Source organism: Myxine glutinosa, chromosome 8 (genome assembly GCF_964187855.1).
Source record: "Myxine glutinosa chromosome 8, kmMyxGlut1.1, whole genome shotgun sequence".
NCBI classification, from domain to species: Eukaryota; Metazoa; Chordata; class Myxini; order Myxiniformes; family Myxinidae; genus Myxine; species Myxine glutinosa.
In genome coordinates this window covers 90599871-90626933 of record NC_136268.1, presented here as the reverse complement: position 1 = coordinate 90626933, position 27063 = coordinate 90599871, and the positions used below count along the sequence as shown (strand labels likewise).

Here is a 27063-nt window from a genome sequence, read left to right as displayed (position 1 = left end):
ATGATTAATGATTAATGACTTATTTCATTAATTTTCAAAAAGTTACAGCTTCAGATGAAGCTCTAGTGGTTTAGGTATGCTATTAGCCAATTGATTCAGAAAATATTTTATGTTCATCATTTATTGATTTTAATTTTGCAATTAACCAATCAATTATTGTATACCTATCCTACCCAATACAGTCTCGATGAGCCAGGCTGGAGGATATTTAATTATTTGGCATGAGGGTAGTGTACTTTGAATGTATCTGTACTTGTTTGTTTTCTTGTTTGTTTGTCCGGGCGATATCTCAGCCATCCTTTGATCTTGGAATCTGAAATTTCGGCACTATAGTGAGCAAGTGCCTTGGCAAAAACAGTATTTTTTTTTTTGATTAATCAATTAATTGATTAATTATTTAATTATTATCGATTAATTAAGTACTTATTTATTTCCTTTCTCATCTGGGCAATATCTCAGGCACCTTTTGAGTTAGGAAGCTGATATTTCGACATGACAATGACCCAGTGATTTGGCTGGAAAGGCTATTTTTGATTTATTGATTAATCAATTAATCGATTAATTATTTAATTATTCGATTAATGAGTTGATTAAAAAAAAATTCAGTTACAAATGCTGATGAAACGGTGGTGGTTTAGGTAATCTATTAGCCAATTGATTAATTATTTAAATATTTTATGATTAATATTTATTTATTTTCATTATTAATCATTTATTTATTTTCTTTATCATCTGGGCAATATCTCAGGCACCTTTTGAGCTAGGAAGCTGATATTTGGAAACTACAGTGACCAAATGATGTGGCGATAAAGCATATTTTTGATTCCTTGATTTATCAATTAATTGTTTAATTTTTTCCGATTAATGACTTATTTAATTAATTTTCAAAAAGCTACAGCTTTGGATGATGCACTGGTGGTTTAGGTATGCAATTAACCAATTGATTAAGAAAATATTTTACGATCATTATTTATTGATTTTAATTATGCAATTAATCGATCAATTACATTTTATTGTACAGCTCTCCCTCCCAATACAGTCTCCATGAGCTGCACGGCGGTATCGCCGGGCGCTTGAGGCGTCCCGGCAATGCCGTGCTGGAGGATATTTATTTATTTGGCATGGGGGCGGTGTACTTTGAATGTATTATCTATACTTGATATAATAAGTACTTGTTTTCTTGTTTGTTTTCTTGTTGTCCAGGCGATAGATATCTCAGCCATCCTTTGATCTTGGAAGCTGAAATTTCGGCACAATAGTGAGCAAGTACTTTGGCAAAAACGGTATTTTGTTTTTTGATTCATCATTTAATTGATTAGTTACTTAATTATTATCGATTAATTTAGTACTTATTTATTTCCTTTCACTTGTGGGCATTACCTCAGGCACCTTTTGAGCTCGGAAGCTGATATTTTGACACGACAATGACCAAGTGATTTGCCTATAAAGGATATTTTTGATTGATTGATTAATCGATTAATTATAATTAGCATATTTTTGCTAATTGATTTTTTTAAATTGGCTATGAAGCTAATTAATGGCTATAAAGCATATTTTTGATTCATTGATTTATCAATTAATTATTTAATTTTTTCGAATAATGACCTATTGAATTAATTTTCAAAAAGTTACAGTTTTGGGTGAAGCACTGGTTGTTTATATATGCTATTAGCCATTTTTTTTTTTTTTTTTTTTTGGAAATTCCAACTTCTTCCCTGGAAGTCCTTGCAGTGTTCATATGTTTTATACCTCTCCCACTTCCCCCCAAGCCCTCTCCCTCCCACATTTCTCTCAATGTCCCTGCTCTCAAATGTTGTGTTTGTGTCCTTCCCCCTCTCTCCCCATCTTGTCTACTGCTTCCCTTATTTTGTGTTTTATGTGTCGGTTTGACTTTTTGTGTGATTAATGTTCGCTCTTTCACGAGCCTCGATCTTTTATACAAAAAATAAAATAAAAATTGATTAAGAAAATATTTTAGGATCATTATTGATTCATGTTAATTATGCAATTAATCAATCAATTACTGTACACCTATCCCTCCCAAATACAGTCTCTATGAGCTGCACGGCGGTGCCCCGGCAATGCCGCGCTGGAGGATATTTATTTATTTGGCATGGGGGCGATGTACTTTGAATATATCTGTACTTGTTTCACATTCTGTTGTGTTACTGCCTGAATTTAAAATCGATTAAAATGAGATTTTATTTTTCTCACTGATCTGCACATAATAACCCATAATGCCCAAGTGAAATTTTTTGTTTAGAAATTTTTACAAATCAATTAAAAATGAAATGCTGAAATGTCTCGAGTCAATAAGTATTCAGCCTCTTTGCTATGACACTCAATTGAGCTCAGGTGCATCCAATTTCCTTTGATCATCCTTGAGATGTCTCTACAACTTGATTGGAGTCCACCTGTGGCCAGGTCAACTGACTCGACATGATTTAGAAAGAAACACACCTTTCTGTATAATGTCCCACAATTGACAGTACATGTCAGAGCAGAAACTCTACCATGTAGTCCAAGGAACCATCTGTATAACTCTGAGATAGAATTGTGAGGAAGAATAGATCTGGGGAAGGGTGTAAAACAATTTCTGGAGTGCTGAAAGTTCCCAAGAGCACAGTGAGCTTCATCATTAGGAAATGGAAAGAATATGGAACTACCCAGACTCTTCCAAGAGCTGGCCGTCCGAATAAACTGAGCAACCGTGCAAGAAGGACCTTGGTCAGGGAGGTGACCAAGAACCCATTCACCACTGACAGAACTATAGAGTTTCTTGGCTGAGATGGCTGAACCTGCCGGAAGGAAAACAGTTGTTAATATTGAGTAGCCCCAAACTTTTATTCGTTCATGGAGATTTTAATTTCTTTTACACATTCTAAAATTATAGCCAACTAGCCGAATGCACCCGGCGTTGCCCGGGTTCTTTTTGAATGAATTTACTACTATAATTCAGCTTTTACTCGCGGCCGTAGAAGATTGACTACTATAATTCAGCTCAGCTTTTAATTGCGAAATGGGCCCAGCCTGGCCGAGGCGGCCTCGACCGGCCTCACCACCTAGCCTATAACTTTCCCGGGGCACGTCCCGACATTTTTTATTTCAGAGGTTTCCTCCTATCTTTCACCATTCAGGAGATTAGCACGTGCAGACAAACAAACAAACAAAAACTTTCTTTTATATATATATATATAGATAGATGATGACCATTTTTCAAGTTTTAGTGTGCAATGAGTCATCGCACAAAAATCTCACACTAAAGCCAAAAGGAAACTGAAAGAGATAACTTAAACAGTCTAGGCTGTGGAGCATAGGATCTGGCCTAAAATATTGGTCAATAGATATGCAGTAGCAGTAGGCCAAACGTTTGCATTTTTTTGTTGTATTTGTGTGAACACCGCAAGTCTCTGCAGCACTTTATAAATTTAAGCTTCATGGGAGTGTGGTCAGATGGAATCCACTCCTGAGAAAAAGGCACATGACAACATCATGGGAGTTCGCAAAAAGGCACATCAAAGATTCTGAGAGCATGATGCAAAATATTCTGTGGATTGATGAGATGAAAATTGAACTCTTTGCCCTGAATGCGTAGAACTACGTCTGGCGGAAACAGAGCACAGCTCATCACCCATCTAACACCATCCCTACCGTGAAGCATGCAGTGGGGATGATTTTCATCGGTATGGACTGGGAAACTTGTAAGGATAGGGAGAACAAGGAATGGAGCCAAATACAGGCAAATCTTTGAGGAGCACCTGCTTCAGAGTGCAAAAGACGTTAGACTGTGGCAATCATTTACGTTCCAACCCAACAGTGCAATGACCCCGAGTATACAGCCAAAGCAACACTGGAATGGCTTCAGAACAAAGAAACTGAAAGTGCTTGAGTGGCCCAGCCAAAGCCCAGACTTTAATCCCATTGAGAATCTGTGGAAAGACTTGAAGATTGCTGTTCACCGACGCTCCCCATTCAACTTGACAGAGCTTGAGCAAATCTACAAGGAAGGATGGGAGAAACTCCCCAACTCCAGATGTGCAAAGCTTGCTACTCAGACATACCCAAGAAGACTCAAAGCTGTAATCTCTGCCAAAGGAGCTTCTATGAAGTGTTGACTAAGGGGGCTGAATACTTGTGTAAATTAGATATTTCTGTGTCATTTTCAATGAATTTGTAAAAATTTCTGAAAACATGTTTTCACTTTGTCATTATGGTGTATTTTGTGTATCGGTGACAATTTTTTAAAATTTAATGCATTTTAAATTCAGGCTTTAACACAACAGAATGTGAAAAAGCTAGGGGTGTGAATACTTTCTGAAGTCACTGGACTCGATTATTTTGTGTTTCAAAGGAAGGAAAAAAGTATACTAATGTTAAAGCTGTCTGTAAGGTTTTTGTTTTGATTACCATATGTTGTCGTTTTAACCCCCATGTCCCTCCCTTACTGTTTGTGTAGCATTTGCTCTTTAGATCACAACCGATTCAAGATCACGTGATGGCTGCTCCTAGGCTGCTGCGCCTTCTTTGTGTAGCATGCCTGTTATCATACTGTGCTGCTGAAGTGTTCACCTCAATAGGTATGTTAGAAGGTCAAATATTGCAATGATTTTGTTGTATTTGTGTGAACACCATTGACAATTTATAAAAGTATCATGTGTACAAAGGACATACCGTTTTCTTTTGAAAATCCCCAGAATCTTCTTTGTCTTTCCTTGAGGTTCTCCAGCTTAGAAGGTTTCGTAATTATGGTCAGGATGGCGTTGCCTTTCAGGAGTTTCATTCTAGCCACCCTGAAATGAGAATAGTTTGAATCAAAAAGTGAGGGTGTGAGAGCAGCACGCAAGACTGGCGCCTCAGGTTGCACTGTGTGAGAGCTCTGCAAAGTTGATTTGAAATTTCCATGTTGGATCCTGCTGCTAAAAAAAAATTTTTTGTGTGTTGATTGATTCACCAATGCAAATAGATATTGTTTTCTTTTTCTGTCTGTATAATGTATTTGTAACTGGAGAGGGTGGAAATGTGTATGGTTCGATGGATGTGCGGAGTATCGTTGAGAGAGAGGAAGACAAATGATGAATTGCGAAAGATGATGGGAATAGAGCCTGTGATTGATGTTGTGAAGAGGAACAGGTTGAGATGGTTTGGTCATGTGTTGAGGAAGGATGAAAGTGACTGGTTGAGAAGAGTGATGTAAATGAATGTAGAAGGAAGTAGAGGATGGGGAAGATCGAGAAAGACTTGGCTAAAGGTGGTGGAAGAAGAAATGCGGGCAAGGGGGTTAACAAGGAGAGATGCAGAAAATAGGGCAAAATGGAGAAGATTGTCATGGGGACCGCAAGGCTAACCCCGCTCTCGCAGGGAAAATTGCCTTTAAAATGTCTTGTGTTGTATGATGTATTTGTTACTATGTGAAATTATTTATATTGTAAACTTGACATTATTAGTCCTTGGAATACAGTCATGTACATTTTCTTCTTTATTCTAATAAAAACGAATTGAATTGAATTGAAGTGAAGACTGCAGGCCACAGTATGACCCTGCCCTTTTTCTCTTATGAGCTTTAATTTAGTTGTCTTGATACTCCTAAGCAGGGATGCCTCAGAAAACTGTGAAGACTACCTGCTTTGGTTGTATTGCTGTGACCAGCACAGAGTTGGCATACTTAGGTTTATCTGAAAAATATAGAATTGATTTGTCTTCTTTGCATGAATGTACACAAAGTACAGATTTTATCATCGAGACAACATATATGAGCATAAATTGGCTTGTGCTGATTATTCGCTGTTGGTCACGTGGTTCATTAATTAGGTCGTGTCATCCTGTTTTGAGAGTGGGACGGGGCACAAAGTGTACCTGCTTTGTTCTCGTATCCAGAAGGCACAAAACAATAAAACTGCTCTTATTTAGGCTTCCAGTGAGGTTACCACTGGAAGCCTATTGTTCTTGTATGGATTATTATTATTCTCACACATTTTGTGGAGACTATTCTGAGAAAACCGTTACAGCTAGCTCTACAAAACTTTAACTCATTATAGAAACCAATGTAACTTAGTGCATCATTTAATTTTCTTCTCCAGAACCGCTGAATCGATCAATGCAAAATTTTGCAAATACTATTGCCTTGCCATGGGGATAAAATTTTGAGAAAAAACGTCATCAGTCATGTGGTTTGGCGGCCATATTGGATTTAAAAATACAACTCTAAAAAGCCACTTCTCCGAAACCACTTATCCGATCGATACGAAACTTGAAACGCATGTTTAAATTCTGATGGGGGAAAATAATTGCAAACTATGATGTCATCAGTTATGTGGTTTGGCCGCCATCTTGAATTCAAGGAAAAAATATAATAATCTTTTGTGGAGCATCTCAACGGATCAATGCAAAATGTCACACGTATGATCAACTACTGATATGGGAAAATATTTTTTATAAACTATGAATCTATGACGTCATCAGTCATGTGATATGGCGGCCATCCTGGATTTTTTTTTTTTTTTTGTATACAGAATCGAGGCTCATGTAAGAGCTAACACATTACACATGAAAACATGCAAAGATGCATAAAACATACAATACAGGGAGCGGGAGACAAGAGGAGGAGAGAGGGGAAAACAGGGACGTCGGTAGATCTGTGGAAGGGGATTAGGGGTACACGGTATAAAGTAAATTAACAATACGAGGAATTTCAGGAATGAAGTCGAAGATTGAAAGAGGTGGATTTGGGGTGTTTTAGTGGGGGGGAGAAAAGATCAAGGTTTTGGATGGGGGAAGATGAGATATGGTGGTGAACAGCTGTTTTGAAGACCTGGAGGGTGGAGTGGGATTGAAGAGAGTGTGGGAGTTTGTTCTAGAGGTGGGAAAAAAGAGGAATGAAAGAGTGATTTAAGGAAAACCTTTAAATATCTTTTTCTCCCTGGTGCATGCTTCTCAGGGAGCCGCCATCTTGGAACTGCTCTACTGACATCATACGCTCAATGTTGCCAGATCTAAAACAGGCAAAACATGATTTACCCATAGATATAACGTGTCGTCTACAACTACACATTTTAAGGTTACTTATTGACCGGCCCTCGTAATATAAATCCCACTCCCAAACGAAAAATAATTCTTGTGGAAATGCCTTTGCTTCCCCCTTTCCAATTTTCCCTCTTATTGCCTAATATTTTTCTTTTTTTTTCAATCCTGCTTCCAACTATTAATTGTTTTCCTGAACCATCATTGAATTTTAATGAGACCGATGTACATGAATAAAGGAATGCCATTCTCACATGAGAGACATTGATTTGCATATATGACCTGCTTTGGGGACCATCTACATTTTATTTACGACCAAATCCTCTTCTCTTTCTGCTGACTCACCTCCCCCTACCTGTCTTTCTTTTTTTGGTTTTCTCTACATGAAATATCCTTGTCATTTTGGTTGTTGCTATCCTTTTTTTTTTAATGGTCCATATTTGCCTATTGGTCCTGTCACTATTCACCAGATCAAAGTATGCTTATAAATGACCATTTATAAAGAATAAGATTGTCCTTTTTTGAATCAGGGCATATGGCTGAGAAGGTGTTCATTGAACAGGATCTCCTCCACTCGCTAAAGGACTACCTCATTGCAGAGCAAAACAAGCTGGAACAAATAAAACGGTATGCTGCATATGATAGGGCTTTGTCTTCTTTTCCTTGCATTCATATAGACCCTTCACCTTGTATATTTGTTAAGAATAAAGAACTATCACGAAATATGAGTCAAAGGAGATGGTGAAATACTGTTTCAGAATTCCGAGTTCATTAACCCTCCGTTAGTGTGACTGGGTATCGCAATGCCCCTTTGCATGTTACAAGCCATGTCCAAAGCCCCGCCATATTAACAGAGGGTTAATATCATGTCTAAACACCAGTGACTCATATTTTGTGATAGTTGTTTAATCTTATCAAAATATTAGTGATTCATCAATCAATATAATACCAATTAGTCCCTTAACGGACCTTCCGTAACCACCCAATGAAGCAACCACCACATCCAGTATTCACCTCGAGACCAAGTATATTTAATGCAGAAGAAATATTGGCACTGGCAAGGAAACAAAAGAAGCATCATAAATAACAAGACGCATCCCTTTACCGAACTAACCAGTCTGTGTCCAAGATACAACAAACTAACGGGAATCCTAAAATAGCCTATGCGTTAAGACTTCAGACACACCAAATGAGATTGACAAAGTGATTGACTAAGTGTCTGGTTGAACAGATCCCACAGCTCCAAAGCGAGACACCCTTACCGTGACTGAGGGGAAGCAGCGTGGCTTTGACTGGGTGGGACGTGGCTTTGCCTCCAGGGCTCATGACCAGACCCAGCCTTTGGTTTGACATTTCCAGATTTCTCCTCCTCTGTTCTTTATTGACTCGGGCAAACACATCACCGATGAGGTTACATGCCCTCCCCTCTTGCTCACCATTGGGTGTCGATCGGCCTGGTGGTCGGGATAACTCAGCAACAAACTCTCACCCCAATCTTCTGAGGCGGCATTGCCCCGTGGTGACAGTGGGGTGACTTTTCCTGCCTATACTTGTGTCAAGGCTGACCCAGACAATAAAAGAATACATAAATTACTGACTCAAAAGGGTAAAACAGTAAAAATGGGGTCAAAATAATTGATAATTTTAGTACCAGACCTATGAATGGGTAGATGTCGTCTAACTATTACATGTGACGCATTTCCAACATCACTTTTAATTGTTTTGCTTATGTTGAGATACCTACTAAGGAAATAACTGTACTATACTAAACATCTTTAACCCTCTTAGAGTCATTTATTAACATGTATAAATAGCATATTTTAGCTTTTTGTGGGGGTGCCCCTACCAAAAGTAAAGGATTATTAAAAACCAAAAACACTTTTACCTTAACCCTTTGAGTACTTTTTTTTTTTTTGATAAAAATACACCTGGTACGGGATTAATTTGGCATTACGGGAATGCAACCACGTACTGACGATCTATTTATAGGTATAGTCGATGACGTGTAGTAACGACATCCGTATACAAAACTTTTTCGCGGGTTGCAGCACTGGACGTCATCCGTACTCAAAGGGTTAAAAAAAAACAAAAACACGATGGTTAACTTTTTAAACCGTCGCTATTGCTGTTTAATGCAAAATTTAAAGTGGGGAAACCCAACACTCTTGAGGCATTATATTCTTAACATACAGTCTCGTGAAAAAGTAAGTACACCCCATGTAAAGTTTTGACTTTTTCAACATATTTCAACATACAGCTATTTGATCTTCATTTCAACAATATTGACAGATAAAGGTGATATCATATAACAAATATCATGAAACATTTACATTTTGTAGTCCATTGTATAATTTAAATAAACATAAATGCAAATTTCGCATGTGGAAAAGGTAAGTACACCCTAACATTTATCACTACTTCAAATACCTAAAATTAGAATCAGGTGCACCAGCTCAGGTGCAAATGATGAGAACATCATCAGAGAGGACCTTGGAGGAACCTGTCTTATTTGAACCTCAGACATTTAGTTTGGTTTGCTCTTTGTTGTTGAAGTGTGCAGCGCCACCATGCCGAGATCAAAAGAGCTCACTGAGGCCTTCAGAAAGAAGGTTATAGATGCCTACGAGTCTGGGAAGGGATTTAAAAAGATATCCAAACAATTTGAAATCAATCATTCGACTCCGGAAGATCATCTACAAGTGGAGAAGATTCCAAACAACTGCCAACTTGTTCAGGCCAGGCCACCCCAGCAAGTTCAGCCCGAGAGCAGACCGCAAGATGCTGAAAGAAGTTTCTAAGAACCCCAGAATGTCACCACGGGACCTACAGGTAGCTATTGCCACTGTTGATGTCAAAGTGCACGAGTCTACCATTAGAAAGAGGCTGCACAAATTTGATTTACATGGGAGGTGTGCCAGGAGGAAACCTTTGCTGTCCAGAAAGAACATCAGGGCAAGACTAAAGTTTGCCAATGAACACCTAGGCAAAGACCAGCGCTTCTGGAACAATGTGCTCTGGACAGATGAGTCAAAGGTAGAGCTATTTGGCCACAGTACCAGAAGACATGTTTGGCGAAAACCAAAGACAGCATTTGACCACAAGAACCTGATACCAGCTGTAAAGCATGGTGGTGGAAATATTATGGTTTGGGGCAGCTTTGCTGCATCAGGGCCTGGGCAGCTCACCGTCATAGAATCCACTATGAATTCTTCATTGTACCAGAGGGTGCTTGAGGATAATGTGAGGCCATCTGTCGGAAAGTTGAAGCTCAACTGAATGTGGACCTTGCAACATGACAATGACCCTAAACATACCAGTAAATCCACCAAGGAATGGCTAAAAAGAAAGAAATGGGGGGTTCTGGAATGGCCAAGTCAAAGCCCGGATCTAAATCCCATCGAGATGTTGTGGGGGGATTTGAAACGAGCTGTGCATGCAAGAAACCCCTCAAACATCGCACAGCTGAAAGAATTCTGCATGAAGGCGTGGGCAAAAATTTCTCCCAGTCGATGTCAGAGACTGGTAGACAGTTATAAGAAACACCTACTTGAGGTTGTTTCTGCCAAAGGGGGTAATACCGATTAGATTAGAGCCAAGTGTACTTACCTTTTCCACATGCGAAATTTGCATTTATGTCTATTTAAATTATACAATGGACTACAAAATGTAAATGTTTCATGATATTTGTTATATTATATCACCTTTATCTGTCAATATTGTTGAAATGAAGATCAAATAGCTGTATGTTGAAATATGTCGAAAAAGTCAAAACTTTACATGGGGTCTACTTACTTTTTCACGTGACTGTAGGTGGATCCAGGGGGCTGGAGAGGGGTGGTGGGAGGAGGGGGGGTGAGGGGGTGTCCAAGGGAGTGTGCACCCTCCTTCCCCCTTTTGCATTTTCAATGATAAGTTATATGCTGTGATATTGGATGCACTCCAGTGGCAGGTACAGAGTGGTGTGCACCATTCAACTTTCTCTTCATGTGTGAGTCAATTATATGTGTGTTTACAAAATACTACTGTGTTCAAAAAGTATCCGACCTTTATTTTTCGTGCGTAAAAAAAAAAGAAGCTAGGGAGGCGTTGATTGGTGCACGTATGTAGGCGATCCTAATGCGCACGCGTGAATTTTTTCCCACCTGCAGAAGCTGTCATTCGACGGCAGACCGCCGATGAGTAAGGACATGTAAGTGAGCGCCGTCGGATTTTCGTTTTTGACAAAATGATGGAAAAACTTGAACAACGCTACTGCATCAAATTTTGTGTCAAGCTTGGCGATTCCCAAGTGGAAACGATCCACAAGATTCAACACAGTTCATTCCATTATGAAGTAGTATTTTGGCTTCAGGAGAATCTCAGCGAAGTTCGTACCAAAGCTGCTAACGATTGAGCAGAAGCAACTCCGTTTGGAGATCGCACAGGACATGCTGGAGACTGTGAACAGCGATCCCAGCTTCCTCAACACAGTGATCACTGGCGATGAGTCCTGGGTTTATGGGTACGACCCAGAAACCAAGTTGCAGTTTTGATGCAAGTTTGATGAAACACAAAATTTGATGCAGTAGCGTTGTTCAAGTTTTTCCGTCATTTTGTCAAAAACGAAAATCCGACGGCACTCACTTACATTTCCTCACTCATCGGCGGTCTGCCGTCGAATGACAGCTTCTGCAGGTGGGGAAAAATTCACGCGTGCGCATTAGGATCGCCTACATACGTGCACCAATCAACGCCTCCCTAGCTTCTTTTTTTTTACGCACGAAAAATAAAGGTCGGATACTTTTTGAACACACTACGTACACATGTGGTGAGAGATGTCTCACGAAACTCTCCTCTTGTGATATCCATGATCATCTCCACTCATGGCTCACGGGCTTCCTCTCCTGTCGTAGTCAACGTGTGGCTCTCAATGGAATTCTCTCATCTCCTCTTCCTGTCCAGGCTGGAGTTTCACAAGGCAGTGTTCTGGGTCCTGTGCTTTTTAAAAATCTTCATCAATGATCTCTCTTACTCTGGAAAATCCTCTTTTTGCTGAGGACTCTACCCTCTACTGCTCCATCTCTCATCCTTCAGATTGGCAGGCAGCAGCCTCTTCACTCTCGGCAGTCCTGGATAAAATCACAAGCTGGTCAAACAAATGGAACATGTCCTTCAATCCTGACAAATCTCACACTCTCACTATGTCTCTCTGAAAAGACTGTTTGGAAAACCCTTCCATCTACTTTTTAAACAATCCTCTCGAAGAAGTTCTGTCACTCAAGCTTTTGGGTCTTGCTATCTGCCATGATCTTTCCTGGGAAAACTACATGTCCAATCTGGCCTCCAAATCCAGTCACCGACTGCGAAGTCCTTCCTTGGCACCACTGAGCTCCTCACCACATACAAAGCTTTCATCCACAGCTTGATGGAATACTGCTCTCCCCTCTGGGCTGGTGCTCCTGCTGCACACCTAGCTCGGCTTCACGCTTTAGAAACCAAGGCTTTTTTTACCATTGGTATCTCCCGCGATGAAGTTGATTCTGAGGCTCTTTCACTCTCATCGCAGGCAGGTTGGTGATACTGGTCTTCTACTGACTCCTTTCCGGCCTAGCTCCCCCTGCTCTGTCAGTGCCCTGTTCCCCAAGTATTTCTGCAGGACGCACAAGATCTACCAGCAACCCCCTTTTGGTGAAACTGCCAAAATCAAGACTCTCTGCTCACCTTCACTCTTTCATTCCTCTTTTCTCCCACCTCTGGAACAAACTCCCTCACTCTCTTCAATCCCACTCTTCCCTCCAGGTCTTTAAAACAGCTCTTCACTACCATCTCATCTTTTTCCCCATCCAACACCTTGATCTTTTCTATCCCCATTAATCCACAACAAAACCACCTCCTTAAAATTCCGTTTTCTTTCCTGTAAGACCTTGTTTTTTTTTCCATTTTCCCTTCAAATTCCGTTTTCGTTCCTGAAAGTAGTGTCCATATTGTTTACCCCCTCTACCCCACCCCAGCTCACTCCCTTCCACAGATCTCCTGATGTCCCTGTTCCTTACTGTTGTTGTGCTTCCCTGTCTCGCCCCCTCTTGTCTCCCGCTGCATTTGTTATACGTTCTATGTGTTGGCTCTTACACGAGCCTTGACTTGGTATACAAAAATAAATAAATCAGAAAAAAATCTATATACCTCAGATAGGATAATAACGTGGCCCTTCTTGCCTCTCCCGTAGGGAGTGGTGTACTGGTCATATGAAAGTGAGAATATTTATCAGTGCAAGGGACAATTGGCCCCAAATATTTTATCCCTCCGATAAAACACTCCCATCCCCATAAATTTATTTCACGTAGCCTTAATTGCATTGTCCATTTTTGCTCTACGCTGTATGTGAGCATCGAGTTGTGTGAAATAGAATGATGCTGCAATATGCAATGAAAACAGGGCCTCAGCATTTCAAGCTATTTTTGAAAATCACTGCTGCGTCAAATGCGATCCATGATTCACTTCCAAGCGAAGCGTAGACTTTGTCGTGAATGTTTTATTTTTACAGAAATTCGCAATTTATTAAGCATTGGATGTGCACAACTTTTGAGAGAAGTTTCGAAAATATTGATAGGCAGGAACAATTTACACAATAAATGGTAAAAATAACCATTTACACAATAGACGGTTTCATATTTTTTTACACAATAGACGGTAAAAAAAAAAATTAAAATTTTTTTCTTTGCACAATAGACATTACCGGCTATTTACAAGAACTATGAATGGAAGCGTGCATACTGGAATTGCTGAGAGCAGACATAGCTATGCTGAGGCAGAGACAGTAATAAAAACAGAGGCGACCAACCTACATGTATTGTGAGAGCAACAGTTATTGTGATTTGACCTCATCGCAAGAGATTCTAATAATGTATGGAAAGAGAGCTTTAGATTTCACATAATACAAGAGAGAGACATATGATGCTGGAGTGCCAGCTCATAGTGGAAAGCATTACTCCATTGAGCTATAGACAAAAACCTTGTTGGCTGTGAGAGATTTATTTTGCTAAGGAAGACCCTGACGTGATGGAGAGTCTGTGATTGGCTTTTGAGCCCTGTGCTTTTTGAGCCCTTGTGAGCACCAGCCCAGAGGGGGAGAGTAGTATTCCATCATTTATTTAGCATATGGCTTTTGAGCCAGCCCAGGGGAAGTTGTAGCTGATTGGGATACCCAGACGTGTGAGCGATTGAACCTCTTTCAATTATTGATCAAGGAATTCGATAGATGAGTTTGTTTGACATTCCTTCTGGCAAGACGTTTGATAGTTCGAGAGTTAGTTGCTTGTATTGAATTACAGTACATGTTTAATCTGTCAGACCAGCATTTACTCCTTTCCAAGTCGGCAGCGAGGGAAGCAACTTCTGCCTGCTTGTTTGGGACGAGGTACCATATGACATATGGGGAATATGAAAGAACAAATTTCCACTACTCGACAATTCAAGAATGAAATAAATTTATAGGCAGTGTAACTAGAGCAATTTGAGCAAAGCAGTACTATACCGCTTAAGGTTGGTGAGCTGTGTGGATGCCTGTTCTCGAATGCAGATGGATGCAGATGACGGAAGAAATTTCCAAAATGGCCACAAACAACCCAGAAGAATACTTGGGGAACCCCATCAATGCCTTTCATTTAGTGAAAAGGTTGAACCAGGGATGGTCACATCTGGAGCAAATGGTCCTACAGGACACATCAGAAGGTATTGGTTATTTTTTTTATTCTGCAAATGAAATGAAAATTTTGGTGTGATCAATTTTTCTATATAAATGGAATTGATAGCAGCTTGTACATTTTTTTTTTTCACTACAGCATTATGAGTGCCCCTTTGTGTAGATGCTATTTGACCAGTCTGAGACGGCTCATTTTGCAGGGTTCATATCAAACTTGACTGTCCAGCGGCAAACGTTTCCAACAACCGAAGACCAAAAGGGTGCGGCCAAGGCCCTACTTCGCTTGCAAGATACTTACATGCTGAGCACAAAGAGTATGGCAAAAGGAGATCTGCCAGGTTTGTGAGCTTCATGTTCTATACTTTATGCTTTTGCCTGTTTATCCACCAGTAAAGTTGTATATGACTTGCTATAGCAAGTACCCTGCTTATTTGTGATTGTGGCAGGTGTCGAGACACCTACACTGATGTCAGCGGATGACTGCTTTGAACTGGGTCAAGATGCCTACACTGCAGAGGACTATACACACACTGTATCTTGGATGGAAGAGGCTCTACATTTACTGGATAACTACAATCATAGTTCCACAGACAAGGCCAGCATTTTGGACTACCTCAGTTACTCTGTGTACAAGCAAGGCGACATACCAAGAGCCTTAGCGTTGACACGGAACCTCATTGAATTAGGTATTGGTCTGCTATTCATTTGTGCCTTACCAACTGTTTTCTCCCTTTGCTTTATATAATTGAAAGCTTAACTAAGCTATTACAAAAATGGGCTTCTTGATATAGTTAGGTTAACTAGTACGCAATCTCCCGATGGGAGAGGCAGGAAGGGTCATGTTATTATCCTCTCTGGGCTATATGAATTACACTCGATCTAGGCTTAGGCCCCAATAACGTATGGTTTCCTCCCTTTCAGTTTAATGTTAAACAGCAGTAGCGACTGTTTAAATAGGTAATCATAAGTGTCTGTGGTTTATAATATTTTTATTTGTCGACGGAGGCATTATGTTTTCAGGGTATCCGTCCGGCTGTCCATCCGTCCGTCCGTCCGCCCATGATAGGTTTTCGTTACCACGATAACTTGAGAACGGTTAAAGGGATCTTAGTCAAACTTGGCACAGGTATGTATAATGAGGTAAAGATGAACTGATTCGATTTTGGGGTCACGCGGTCAAAGAGAAAAGATCAGAGGTCATGTTAGGTAAAAATACTGTTACCGCGATAACTTGTGAACCAGTGATGGGATTCTGACCGAATTTGGTACACTTATGTAGAATGATGTAAAGATGAACTGATTAGATTTTGGGGTCAAAGGTCAAAGTCTGTAATAGGTCTATAACTTGAGAACGGCTGAAGTGATCCACTTCAAACTTAGTACAGGTATGTATAATGATGTAAAGATGAACTTATTAGATTTTGAGGTCAAAGGTCAAATCTGTAATAGGTCTATAACTTGAGAATGGCTAAAGGGATCTCATTCAAACTTCATACAGCTATGTATTATGATGTAAAGATTAATTGATTAGATTTCAGGTGTCCCGAGGTCAAATATCATGTCAGGTAAAATTGTGAACAGCTGAAGGGATTTAAATTAAAACTTGGTACAAGTATTATAATGATGTAATAATGTGGGCGGAGGCATATCGGTCGACGTCATGACGTATAAGAGTGCCGTTCTAGTTTACTTCTGTTAGGGGTGCCCCCCACGATAAGCTATTTATACTCGTTAACATGGCTTTTGTCCAAAAAAGGAAAACACCCTTGAGGAGGTATTATTAGGACTGTATTGTCGCGTGACTACCCTTGGTGAACACCTTAGGGTAGCACGGATGACCAAACGAGCTGTTACTCCGAGGCGTTCAGTTCAAAAAATACAGCGGAGTTAATACGTATGGGGGAGCAAGAGGGAGAGGGGAAACCGGAGCCTTAACTGAACGGCTTCCACCCGACGTCTTCAACCCTGCAATAAATCAACTCAAACAACCCAAGTTTAAAATGTACAAAAATAACAGGTTTAATGAAAATAAATGCCAGCAAACAAGGAAAATGCACGATGGACTAAATTCCTAATTTGGAACACTCCCACAAACACTCGGATACAGACAATAGAATAAAATAACTGGAAAACAAATGTGTAATTTATGTAGGGGACTCAACTCAAATGGGCTGGGGGTCTTGTCAGCAATTGTGGAAATCGTCCGGGGTTTGGCGGGAACCGCACGCTCGTTGGCCTCAGAACCAGGCCTCAGCGTGCCCTCCGGTGCGGCACAGGCCATTGTCAGCGGCCCGTGCGCAACACAAGCAGGTCGTGTCCGTTCTCGTGAACTCTGCATGGGAACCGCAGCCCTTCGTTCTGCAGCTCTGCCTCTTCACAACCACTAGCAAGATCTCGGAACACGGCCAGTCACGATGGTGTTCAAATCAGAAGCGGTGAGACGATAACGGCACACAATCGACTGCTGTGGCATCCAGTACGAAAAAGCCCAAGAGGATCACGACCATTCACGATGGTCTCCAGAACGAGAAGGCACAAGAGAGAGAAATGTCGGTCAGAGCGTTCTGGACTCCCCACGCGTAAGAGAGCAAAATGGCTGGAACACAGTCTTTTGTTGCTCTGGTGCTGACGTCATCTCCACACGTCGTTGTCCCGACCCGATCAGCGAGTTCCATCTTACCCGTCCTTTCTGTCCATCAAACCCCGCCCAATCACGGCTCCTCGGGGCGTGGTTTCGACCTGCCCGACCTGTGCACTTACCAAGTCAATGTTATCAGCGGCAGCACTCAATCTCCTGGCTTCCGGTAGGTTTTTAATTAGGGTGTTTAAATGCACGATTTCTGCTAGTGTCTATGGTGTGGTGCCAAAAGGGACATAGTCACGTGAAAAAGTAAGTACACCCCATGTAAAGTTTTGACTCTTTCAACATATTTCAACATACAGCTATTTGATCTTCATTTCAACAATATTGGTAGATAAAGGTGATATAATATAACAAATATCATGAAACATTTACATTTTGTAGTCCATTGTATAATTTAAATAAAACATAAATGCAAATTTCACATGTGGAAAAAGTAAATACACCCCGACATTTATCACTACTTCAAATACCTAAAATTAGAATCAGGTGCACCAGCTCAGGTGCAAATGATTAGAACATCGTTAGAGAGGATCTTGGAGGAACCTGTCTTATTTAAACCTCAGACATTTAGTTTGGTTTGCTCTTTGTTGTTGAAGTGTGCGGCATCGCCATGCATAGATCAAAAGAGCTCTCTGAGGCCTTCAGAAAAAAGGTTATAGATGCCTACGAGTCTGGGAAGGGATTTAAAAAGATCTCCAAACAATTTGAAATCAATCATTCGACTGTCCGGAAGATCATCTACAAGTGGAGAAGATTCCAAACAACTGCCAACTTGTTCAGGCCAGGCCGCCCCAGCAAGTTCAGCCCGAGAGCAGGCCACAAGATGCTGAAAGACGTCTCTAAGAACCCCAGAATGTCATCACAGGACCGAAAGGTAGCTGTTGCCACTGTTGATGTCAAAGTGCACGAGTCTACCATTAGAAAGAGGCTGCACAAATTTGATCTACATGGGAGGTGTGCCAGGAGGACACCTTTGCTGTCCAGAAAGAGCATCAGGGCAAGACAAGTTTTCCAATGAACACCTCGGCAAAGACCAGCACTTCTGGAACAATGTGCTCTGGACAGATGAGTCAAAGGTAGAGCTATTTGGCCACAGTACCAGAAGACATGTTTGGCGAAAACCAAAGAGCATTTGACCCCAGGAACCTGATACCAACTGTAAAGCATGGTGGTGGAAATATTATGGTTTGGGGCAGTTTTGCTGCATCAGGGCCTGGGCAGCTCACCATCATAGAATCCACTATGAATTCTTCATTGTACCAGAGGGTACTTGAGGATAATGTGAGGCCATCTGTCGGAAAGTTGAAGCTCAACCGAAGGTGGACCTTGCAACATGATTATGACCCTAAACATACCAGTAAATCCACCAAGGAATGGCTGAAAAGAAAGAAATGGAGGGTTCAGGAATGGCAAAATCAAAGCCCGGATCTAAATCACATCAAGATGTTGTGGGTGGATTTGAAACAAGCTGTGCATGCAAGAAACCCCTCAAACATCGCACAGCTGAAAGAATTCTGCATGGAGGAGTGGGCAAAAATTTCTCCCAGTCGATGTCAGAGACTGGTAGACAGTTATAAGAAACGCCTACTTGAGGTTGTTTCTGCCAAAGGGGGCAATACCACCTATTAGAGCCAAGGGTGTACTTACTTTTTCCACATGCGAAATTTGCATTGATGTTTATTTAAATTATACAACAAACAACATGCATTTTAAGGCCATTTTCCTGCAAGAGCGGGGGTTAGCCTTGCGGTCCCCATGACAATCTTCTCCATTTTGCCCTATTTTCTGCATCTCTCCTTGTTAACCCCCTTGCCCGCATTTCTTCTTCCACCATCTTTAGCCAAGTCTTTCTCGGTCTTCCCCGTCCTCTACTTCCTTCTACATTCATTTCCATCACTCTTCTCAACCAGTCACTTTCATCCTTCCTCAACACATGACCAAACCATCTCAACCTGTTCCTCTTCACAGCATCAATCACAGGCTCTATTCTCATCATCTTTCGCAATTCGTCATTTGTCTTCATCTCTCTCAACGATACTCCGCACATCCACCGAACCATTCGCATTTCCACCCTTTCCAGCCTTCGTTGCTGCTCCACATTCATGACCCATGTCTCGCCCCCATAAATCATAACACTTCTCACACATGCAGCATACACCTTTCCCTTCAGCTTCAATGACACTCCCCTCCTCATCAGCACGCCACTCAGTTCCCGAAACCTCTTCCATGCACATCTCACTCGAGCAACCGTTGCCGAGTCTGATCCACCTTCTCCATTCAGCACGTCTCCGAGGTAGCAAAATGTTTTCACACCTTCCAGCTTCACGCCGTCTCCAAGATCCAACTCAACATTTCTTCCATCTGCAGCTCCCTCTGTGCACACCTTACATTTGAATGTAGCTGCCACACTGGTTAATGACCCTCTCAGACCACTACATTTTTGATGAACCCACTCAGCGCACATTGTACGTTGAATGGAGTTCACTCCGACACCCTTCCTGCACACAGCACATGGCCACTTCCCAGTTCTTTCCACCTCACCACATGCTTTACCACTTGCCATCACCTTCATCTTTCCTATATTCACCTTCAGACCTTTTGTCTCCATACATTCCTTCCACTTGTTCATCTTTTCCTTCAGTCCATCCATACTTTCTGCAATCAACACCAGATCATCTGCATACAACAACTCCCACGGTAAATCCTCCTTTACGTTCTGAGCCAGCACCTCCATCACAGCTACAAATAGTCGTGGACTTAGTACCGACCCCTGATGCACTCCCACCTTCACCTCAAACTCACCACTGTTCCCGTCCTTCGCCCTTACAGCTGTGCGCGCTCTTTTGTACATTGCCATCACAACTCTGATCAACCATTCCTCCACTTCTAACTTCCTCAATGCCCATGTCAATACTTTGCGTGGAACCCTATCGAATGCTTTCTCCAGATCAACAAACCCAAGAAACAACTTCTTCCTCTTCTCCATGTACTTCTCCTGCAACTGCCTCACAATAAAGACCGCGTCTGTCCTTCCTCTTCCTGGCATAAATCCAAACTGCATTTCGTCGATCTTCACCTTCTTCCTTAGCCTCCTCTCCAACACCCTTTCCAATACCTTCATTCCATGCTCCAATAACTTTATCGCTCAGTATGAGCCACACTCCAGAAGGTCACCTTTCCACTTGTATAGAGGGACGAGGGTACTCAGTTCCCAAACCACTGGAATGCAGCCTTCTTTCACCACCAGATTACAGATCTCTGTTATTCTCTTCACCCCCCAACTTCCTGCTGCCTTCAACATATCTCCCACAACTCCCGTCGGCCCTCCCGCTTTTCTACTCTTCATTGCTTTTATCGTCCAACCCTGGTGTTGGGCTAGCGGCTAGGGTGCCGGCTTAGGATGGTTCGAATCCCGGTCGATCGCTGAATTAATGCCAGGGGGGTTGACTCAGCCTGTCATCCTTCCGAGGTCGGCTAATTGAGTACCAGTTCACTGGTAATTCCCTGTTTGTCGCTAAAGGCGGCAAAAAGGGTTGGCATCAGGAAGGGCATCCGGCCGTAAAACATTGCTTCAAAAAGGAGACCAAAAAAAAAAAAAAAACAAACAAAAAAAAAAAAAAAAAACAAACAACAACCACGGTTCCCGAAAAAGGCCAACCCCCGCTTGCGGGGAAAAATGGCCTCTAAAGGTGGTTTTTTTTTTATTGCTTTTATCGCTTCCTCAATTTCCTTCTCAGTTATCTTCTCTGCCGGTCCTAAAACTGGGTTACTCTCTGTGTTGCCATCCCATTCATTCTCTGTATTCAACAGCATTTCCATATATTTTTTCCATCTTCCTTTAATTCCATCTGGGTCCACAACGATTTGTCCCACTTCATCCTTCAAGTAACTCACCCCCATCACATCACACCTCTCTTTCGCTATTTGCTTTGCAATCCTGAATAACGCTCTATGACCCTCTTCCGAAACCAAGCGTTCTCCGAACATTTTCCTTCATGCCTCCTGCGCCTTTGCTACCTCTTTCTTTGCAGCCTTCTTGGCTGCCTTATAACTTTCATGCTCTGCTTTTTCTGCTCCCGTACCCTTCGCCTTCTGCCACTCCTTGAACTTCTGCCTCTTCTCGTCAATCCTCTTTCCAACTTCATCATCCCACCACCATGTTTCCGAGTGCCTCGGTGGTCCTTTTGTCCATCCACATACCTCACCAATGGCTCCCAACAGACTATCTTTCATTGACATCCAACCACGTTCAAGCTCAACCACATCATCCTCTACCCTACTCAGCCTCTCTTTTAATGCCTCCCTTACTGTCACCTCTTTCAACGTCCACAACTTCATTCTCGGTTGGTACTTCACCCGCCGAGCTCTCCTCGCACTTTTCACCCTTATGTCGCAGACAACCAAGTGGTGCTGTGAAACAGCCTCCTCCCCCGGGAGCACCTTTGTATCCCGGAGGTGCCCCCTATCTCGCCGACGCACCATCAGGTAGTCAACGGTTGTCTTCGACCCACCTGACGTGTATGTAACAAGCTTATTATCCCCTTTCTGGAACTGAGTATTACAAATCAACAAATCAGCTCCATCAGCAAACTCCAAAATCCTTTCACCTTCTCCATTTCTCACACCATATCCGTAACCCCCATGAACTTCCTCAAAATCGTCCATACTCCTTACCACATGTCCATTTAGGTCTCCTCCTACCACAACAACTTCCTCATCTTTCACGTTTTCCATCAGCTTCTCTATCGCACACCAGAACTTGTCCTTCTCTTCATCGCTCCGACCAACCTGTGGAGCATATCCCGAGATGACGTTCACCAAGAGCTTTCCAATCATCATTTTCACCATCATCAACCTATCACTCACTCTAGTCACACTCACCACACTGTCTACAAACTCCTCAGAAAACAGGACACCAACACCATTCACGCCCTCCGGGCACCCTTGCCACACAAACTTGTATTTCTGTCCCTGCCTACCCTTCACCATTCTCACACCACTTCCCTTCCATCTCGTCTCTTGCACACAACATATGTCCACTCTTCTTCTGATCAATTCTTCCACCACTTCTCCTGATCTCCCTGTCATTGTCCCTACATTCCATGTATCAAACCTCAGAAACCGATCTCCCCGTGGGGCATCAAACGTTTCGTCTTCATAAATGGAGTGATTTCCACCCTTGCTTCGGTCGGGTTCCCCCCCTTGATATTTGACGAGAGGGGGTGAGGAACCCCACGGGTACTTCTGGCTGTACCCTGCCCATATGTAATTACCTTCGCAAAAGCGGAAGGTTATGTTTTGATCGCTGTGTATTTATTTGTATGTCTGTGTGTGTGTGTGTGTGTGTGTGTGTATGTTATTCGCATAACTCAAAAAGTATTCAACCGATTCGCATGAAATTTGGTGGGATGATAGGTTATTATCCGGGAACCATTTGATTAGATTTTGGAATCGATCGGGTCAAAGGTCAAGGTCAAGGTCATGAAAAGGTCAAAATCGTCTTTTTACCATAGCGCGGTCAATTTGTGTCCAATTTGTATGAAACTAATGCCAAAATGCTTTGCTACACAGATCTTGTAGTCTTTTATTTTGGCAACAAAAGTAGCTGCGGCGAAGGTATGCGCTCTACCGAGTGCCCGTTCTAGTTGTAATTGTGATGGTTCCCTTTTTGGAGCAATGTTTTATGGCTGGATGCACTTCCTGACGCCAACCCTTTTCGTCGCCTCTTACGGCATGCAGGGATACGGTGTACCAATTCTAAACCGGGGTACACACCGGGAATAACTTTGATAATAACACAATATTTAAACGTTGACATTGCTACAAGTTATACATCGGTAATTTCTACCAATACAATGTATATGCTGAAGTTTCCCCCAATTATAATTGGGGTTCTTTTCCATCACTTGGTCATTTTGCTCTTCCTATTAGAGATGGTTCAAAAACCTCAAACGATGTTCCTGTGTTTCTCTGCAGATCCAAACCATGTCAGAGCCACAGGAAATGTGCGTTATTATGAATTCCTGGTAAAGCAAGGAAAATACAATGCAACAAAGACAAATGAGAATGAGGGGAACCAGCACCACTCCATCGGTGTCGAGCGGGGAAGATATGAAGAGCTTTGCCGTGGCGAGTCGATCTCAATGGTGAGGTCTGTGCTTCTATGCACAATCTCATGATGTCGTATATGATTAAGAACAATGGACGTGTTTAATGATCTATTGTCACCACTTTTCTTTTTATAAAATCATCATATATACTGGTTATTTTAAATACAAACTTGCTGTCAACCAACCTTGTAAAAGCTAGTGATTTATATTGCCTGGCCTGGCTCCCACTCCACTTTTCCTGCGTTCACCAACAGACACCACGCAGGCAGAGTCGTCTCGTCTGCCGTTATCAAGACAAAGCACATCACCCACAGCTCACACTCGCGCCCGTCAAGGAAGAAGAAGAATGGGACCGGCCTCGCATATTGCGTTACCATGACATCATCTCAGAAAAGGAAATGGTTAAAGTTAAAGCTTTGGCCAATCCAAGGGTATGTATCGTATGTGGGGAGGGCAGGCGTGTTATGTGAAGAAGTGTGACAGTTTAAGTCATGTTAGTCCATTGGGATGGAGAATGGATATCTCATTAGGATAAATGGAATGGCAATATGGACCTTTCAGAAACTTCTTGTCATATTTTGATGTCTAGCAAATCTCATGAGAAATCATCAATCTTCTCTTGCTCTCTTCTTCTATTCTTTCTCTCCTCTATTCTCTCCTCCTTCCTCTCTCTTCTCTGTTCTTTTCCTCTCTTCTTCTATTCTTTCTCTCCTCTATTCTCTCCTCCTTCCTCTCTCTTCTCTGTTCTTTTCCTCTCTTCTTCTCTCTCTCTCTCTCTGCTCTCTGCTCTCTGCTCTCTTTTCTCTCTCTTTTCTCTCTGCTCTCTGCTCTCTTTTCTCTCTCTTTTCTCTCTTCTCTCTCTTTTCTCTCTCTTTTCTCTCTCTGCTCTCTGCTCTCTCTCTTTTCTCTCTCTCTTTTCTCTCTCTCTTTTCTCTCTCTCTTTTCTCTCTCTCTTTTCTCTCTCTCTTTTCTCTCTCTCTTTTCTCTCTCTCTTTTCTCTCTCTCTTTTCTCTCTCTCTTTTCTCTCTCTCTTTTCTCTTTTCTCTCTCTTTTCTCTCTTTTCTCTTTTTTCTCTCTCTCTCTCTTTTCTCTCTCTTTTCTCTCTCTTTTCTCTCTCTCTTTTCTCTCTCTCTTTTCTCTCTCTCTTTTCTCTCTTTTCTCTTTTCTCTCTTTTCTCTCTCTCTTTTCTCTTTTCTCTCTCTTTTCTCTCTCTCTTTTCTCTCTCTCTTTTCTCTCTCTCTTTTCTCTCTCTCTTTTCTCTTTTCTCTCTCTTTTCTCTCTTCTCTCTTTTCTCTCTCTTTTCTCTCTTCTCTCTTTTCTCTCTCTTCTCTCTCTTTTCTCTCTTTTTTCTCTCTCTTCTCTCTTTTCTCTCTCTTTTCTCTCTTCTCTCTCTCTCTCTTTTCTCTCTTTTCTCTCTCTTCTCTCTTTTCTTTTTCTCTTTTCTCTCTTTTCTCTCTCTTTTCTCTCTCTTTTCTTTCTCTTTTCTCTCTCTTTTCTCTCTCTCTTTTCTCTCTCTCTTTTCTCTCCCCTCTCTCTCTCTTTTCTCTCTCTTCTCTCTTTTTTTTCTCTCTTTTCTCTCTTTTCTCTCTTTTCTCTCTCTTCTCTCTTTTCTCTCTCTTCTCTCTTTTCTCTCTCTTCTCTCTTTTCTCTCTCTTCTCTCTTTTCTCTCTTTTCTCTCTCTTCTCTCTTTTCTCTCTTTTCTCTCTCTTCTTGCTCTCCTTTTTTTTCTCTCCTCCTTTCGCTCTCGTTTTTTCTCTCCTCCTTTCGCTCTCCTTTTTTCTCTCCTCCTTTCTCTCTCACTACTCTATTATTTTCCTCTCCTCTTCTCGCTCTCCTCTTTTCTCTCCTCCTTTCTCTCTCACTACTCTATTATTTTCCTCTCCTCTTCTCGCTCTCCTCTTTTCTCTCCTCCTTTCTCTCTCACTACTCTATTATTTTCCTCTCCTCTTGTCACTCTCCTCTTTTCTCTCCTCCTTTCTCCCCTCTTCTCTATTATTTACCTCTCCTCTTCTCACTCTCCTCTTTTCTCTCCTCCTTTCTCCCCTCTTCTCTATTATTTACCTCTCCTCTTCTATTCTCTCTCTTTTTCTTTACTCTCTTTTTATGGCAGTAATGAAATATACATTATCAGAAGGTAGTGAACAAGAGGCTGAGTAGCCTGATATTTTCTCAAAATATGCAGATGATGAATCCAAAATCTTTACACCGATGACTAAAACCATTTATTACTTCCGCCCTCAGAGGTGGACATATGTTATGTTTTCACCCCTGTCTGTTTGTCTATCTTTAAGCAGGATATCTCAAAAAGTTGTGGATGGATTTGGATGAAATTTAGTGGACAGGTTGGGTATGTGACTAGGACAAAATGATTCGATTTTGGTGAAGATCCGGATCCAGATACAATAATGTTTAACTTTCAGAGTGATTCTTCACCATTGAGAGATGGGGCCAGAAATGATATAAAGCATGGTATTTCAAAGGATGTGGACGAGTTATGACAAAACTTGGTAGATGATTTGGGTAGGTGATTGATGCATTGTTGTAATGTAATCTAATGTAGATAAAACAAGAGGGAGAATTGCTTTGCAATACGTGTCCCTAGTGGTCCCAATGAATGTTCTTCTTCCAAGCACTCAGCAATTGAGACATATACAGTAGGACAAATTGTTGTATGTATGCAAAGCTACAGAATAAATTGCAGTTTCCGTAACTTATCATACTAAAGCCATGTACCAAATTTCAGTTCACTATGTGAAGGGTAAGAGGAAAAAGTCTGGAAAACGGATCCATGTATAACATGTGATATTTTCTAAGTCCAAACAGGGCATAACTCCCTGAAAAATTGGCAAAACGCCCCAAAACACAAAGTTCTTCTGTAACGTATCATATTAAAGCCATGCACCAAGTTTGAGTTGAATATGTTCAAGGTAAGGGGGAAAAAAAATCTGGACAACCACAGGTGGGGCGGACAGATGGTTAGAGAGCAAACGTGTAGTACCCTCTGGTGAAATCAAGCTATGAGTATGCTTGTCCATACATACTACAAGGCCCGGCGGGTGTGTTGTGACTGCATTTAAGGTAGTGAAGGGAGTTTTGTTGCATCGCCTACAATAGCTCTTTGGTATGTTTCTCTCATGATGACCAGCATGTTTTTTGTTTTTTTGTTTTTGCCCATATGAAGGCAAAGGTTTGAATAGAGATATGTAACACTAAATTTGATCTTTGGTTATGGAACACAGCATTTATATGCCACATAGACAATAAGAGTGAAAAGGAAGGATCCATTCAACTACAGACTAGTAAAGCAGCCTCCCATAATAATAAGCAAAGCAATGCAGTTCATAATCACTGCTGACATCAAGTCATTCCTTTTCTCCATTGGTCTAAGTGCATTCCTAGTTTGGTTTTCATATTGGCCACTCACGTCCAAAACATGTTTCTCTCACAACAATGGATTTACATCTGAATCAGAAATGGAACATATCTCATGTGTGCCTCTCCATGTATACAATTCCTTCAACACAGCTTGGCATCTGTCATTGTTTGCCATGCTCACTGCCTATGACATTCAAAGCTGTTTTGGGGTGGTCAACAATCTCCACTGTTGCAAA

General features: G+C 41.5%; 1 protein-coding gene across 13 annotated transcripts in view; it reads left to right on the top strand.

The window, feature by feature from the left end:
* Positions 1 to 27063, top strand: part of P4HA1 (prolyl 4-hydroxylase subunit alpha 1) — a 77117-nt gene that overhangs the window by 17021 nt on the left and 33033 nt on the right. For 11 of the 13 annotated variants that reach the window (XM_078783489.1, XM_078783490.1, XM_078783487.1 and 8 more), the window contains 7 exons: positions 4457 to 4577; positions 7548 to 7644; positions 14576 to 14727; positions 14899 to 15036; positions 15145 to 15384; positions 23319 to 23488; positions 23707 to 23883. In XM_078783489.1, the coding sequence (XP_078639615.1) occupies positions 4496 to 4577; positions 7548 to 7644; positions 14576 to 14727; positions 14899 to 15036; positions 15145 to 15384; positions 23319 to 23488; positions 23707 to 23883 (1056 nt within the window). In that variant the 5' untranslated portion in view covers positions 4457 to 4495. Of the gene's footprint in view, positions 1 to 1203; positions 1284 to 4456; positions 4578 to 7547; positions 7645 to 14575; positions 14728 to 14898; positions 15037 to 15144; positions 15385 to 23318; positions 23489 to 23706; positions 23884 to 27063 lie in introns of all 13 variants that reach the window. The other 2 variants (XM_078783498.1, XM_078783493.1) reach the window with 1 other exon arrangement.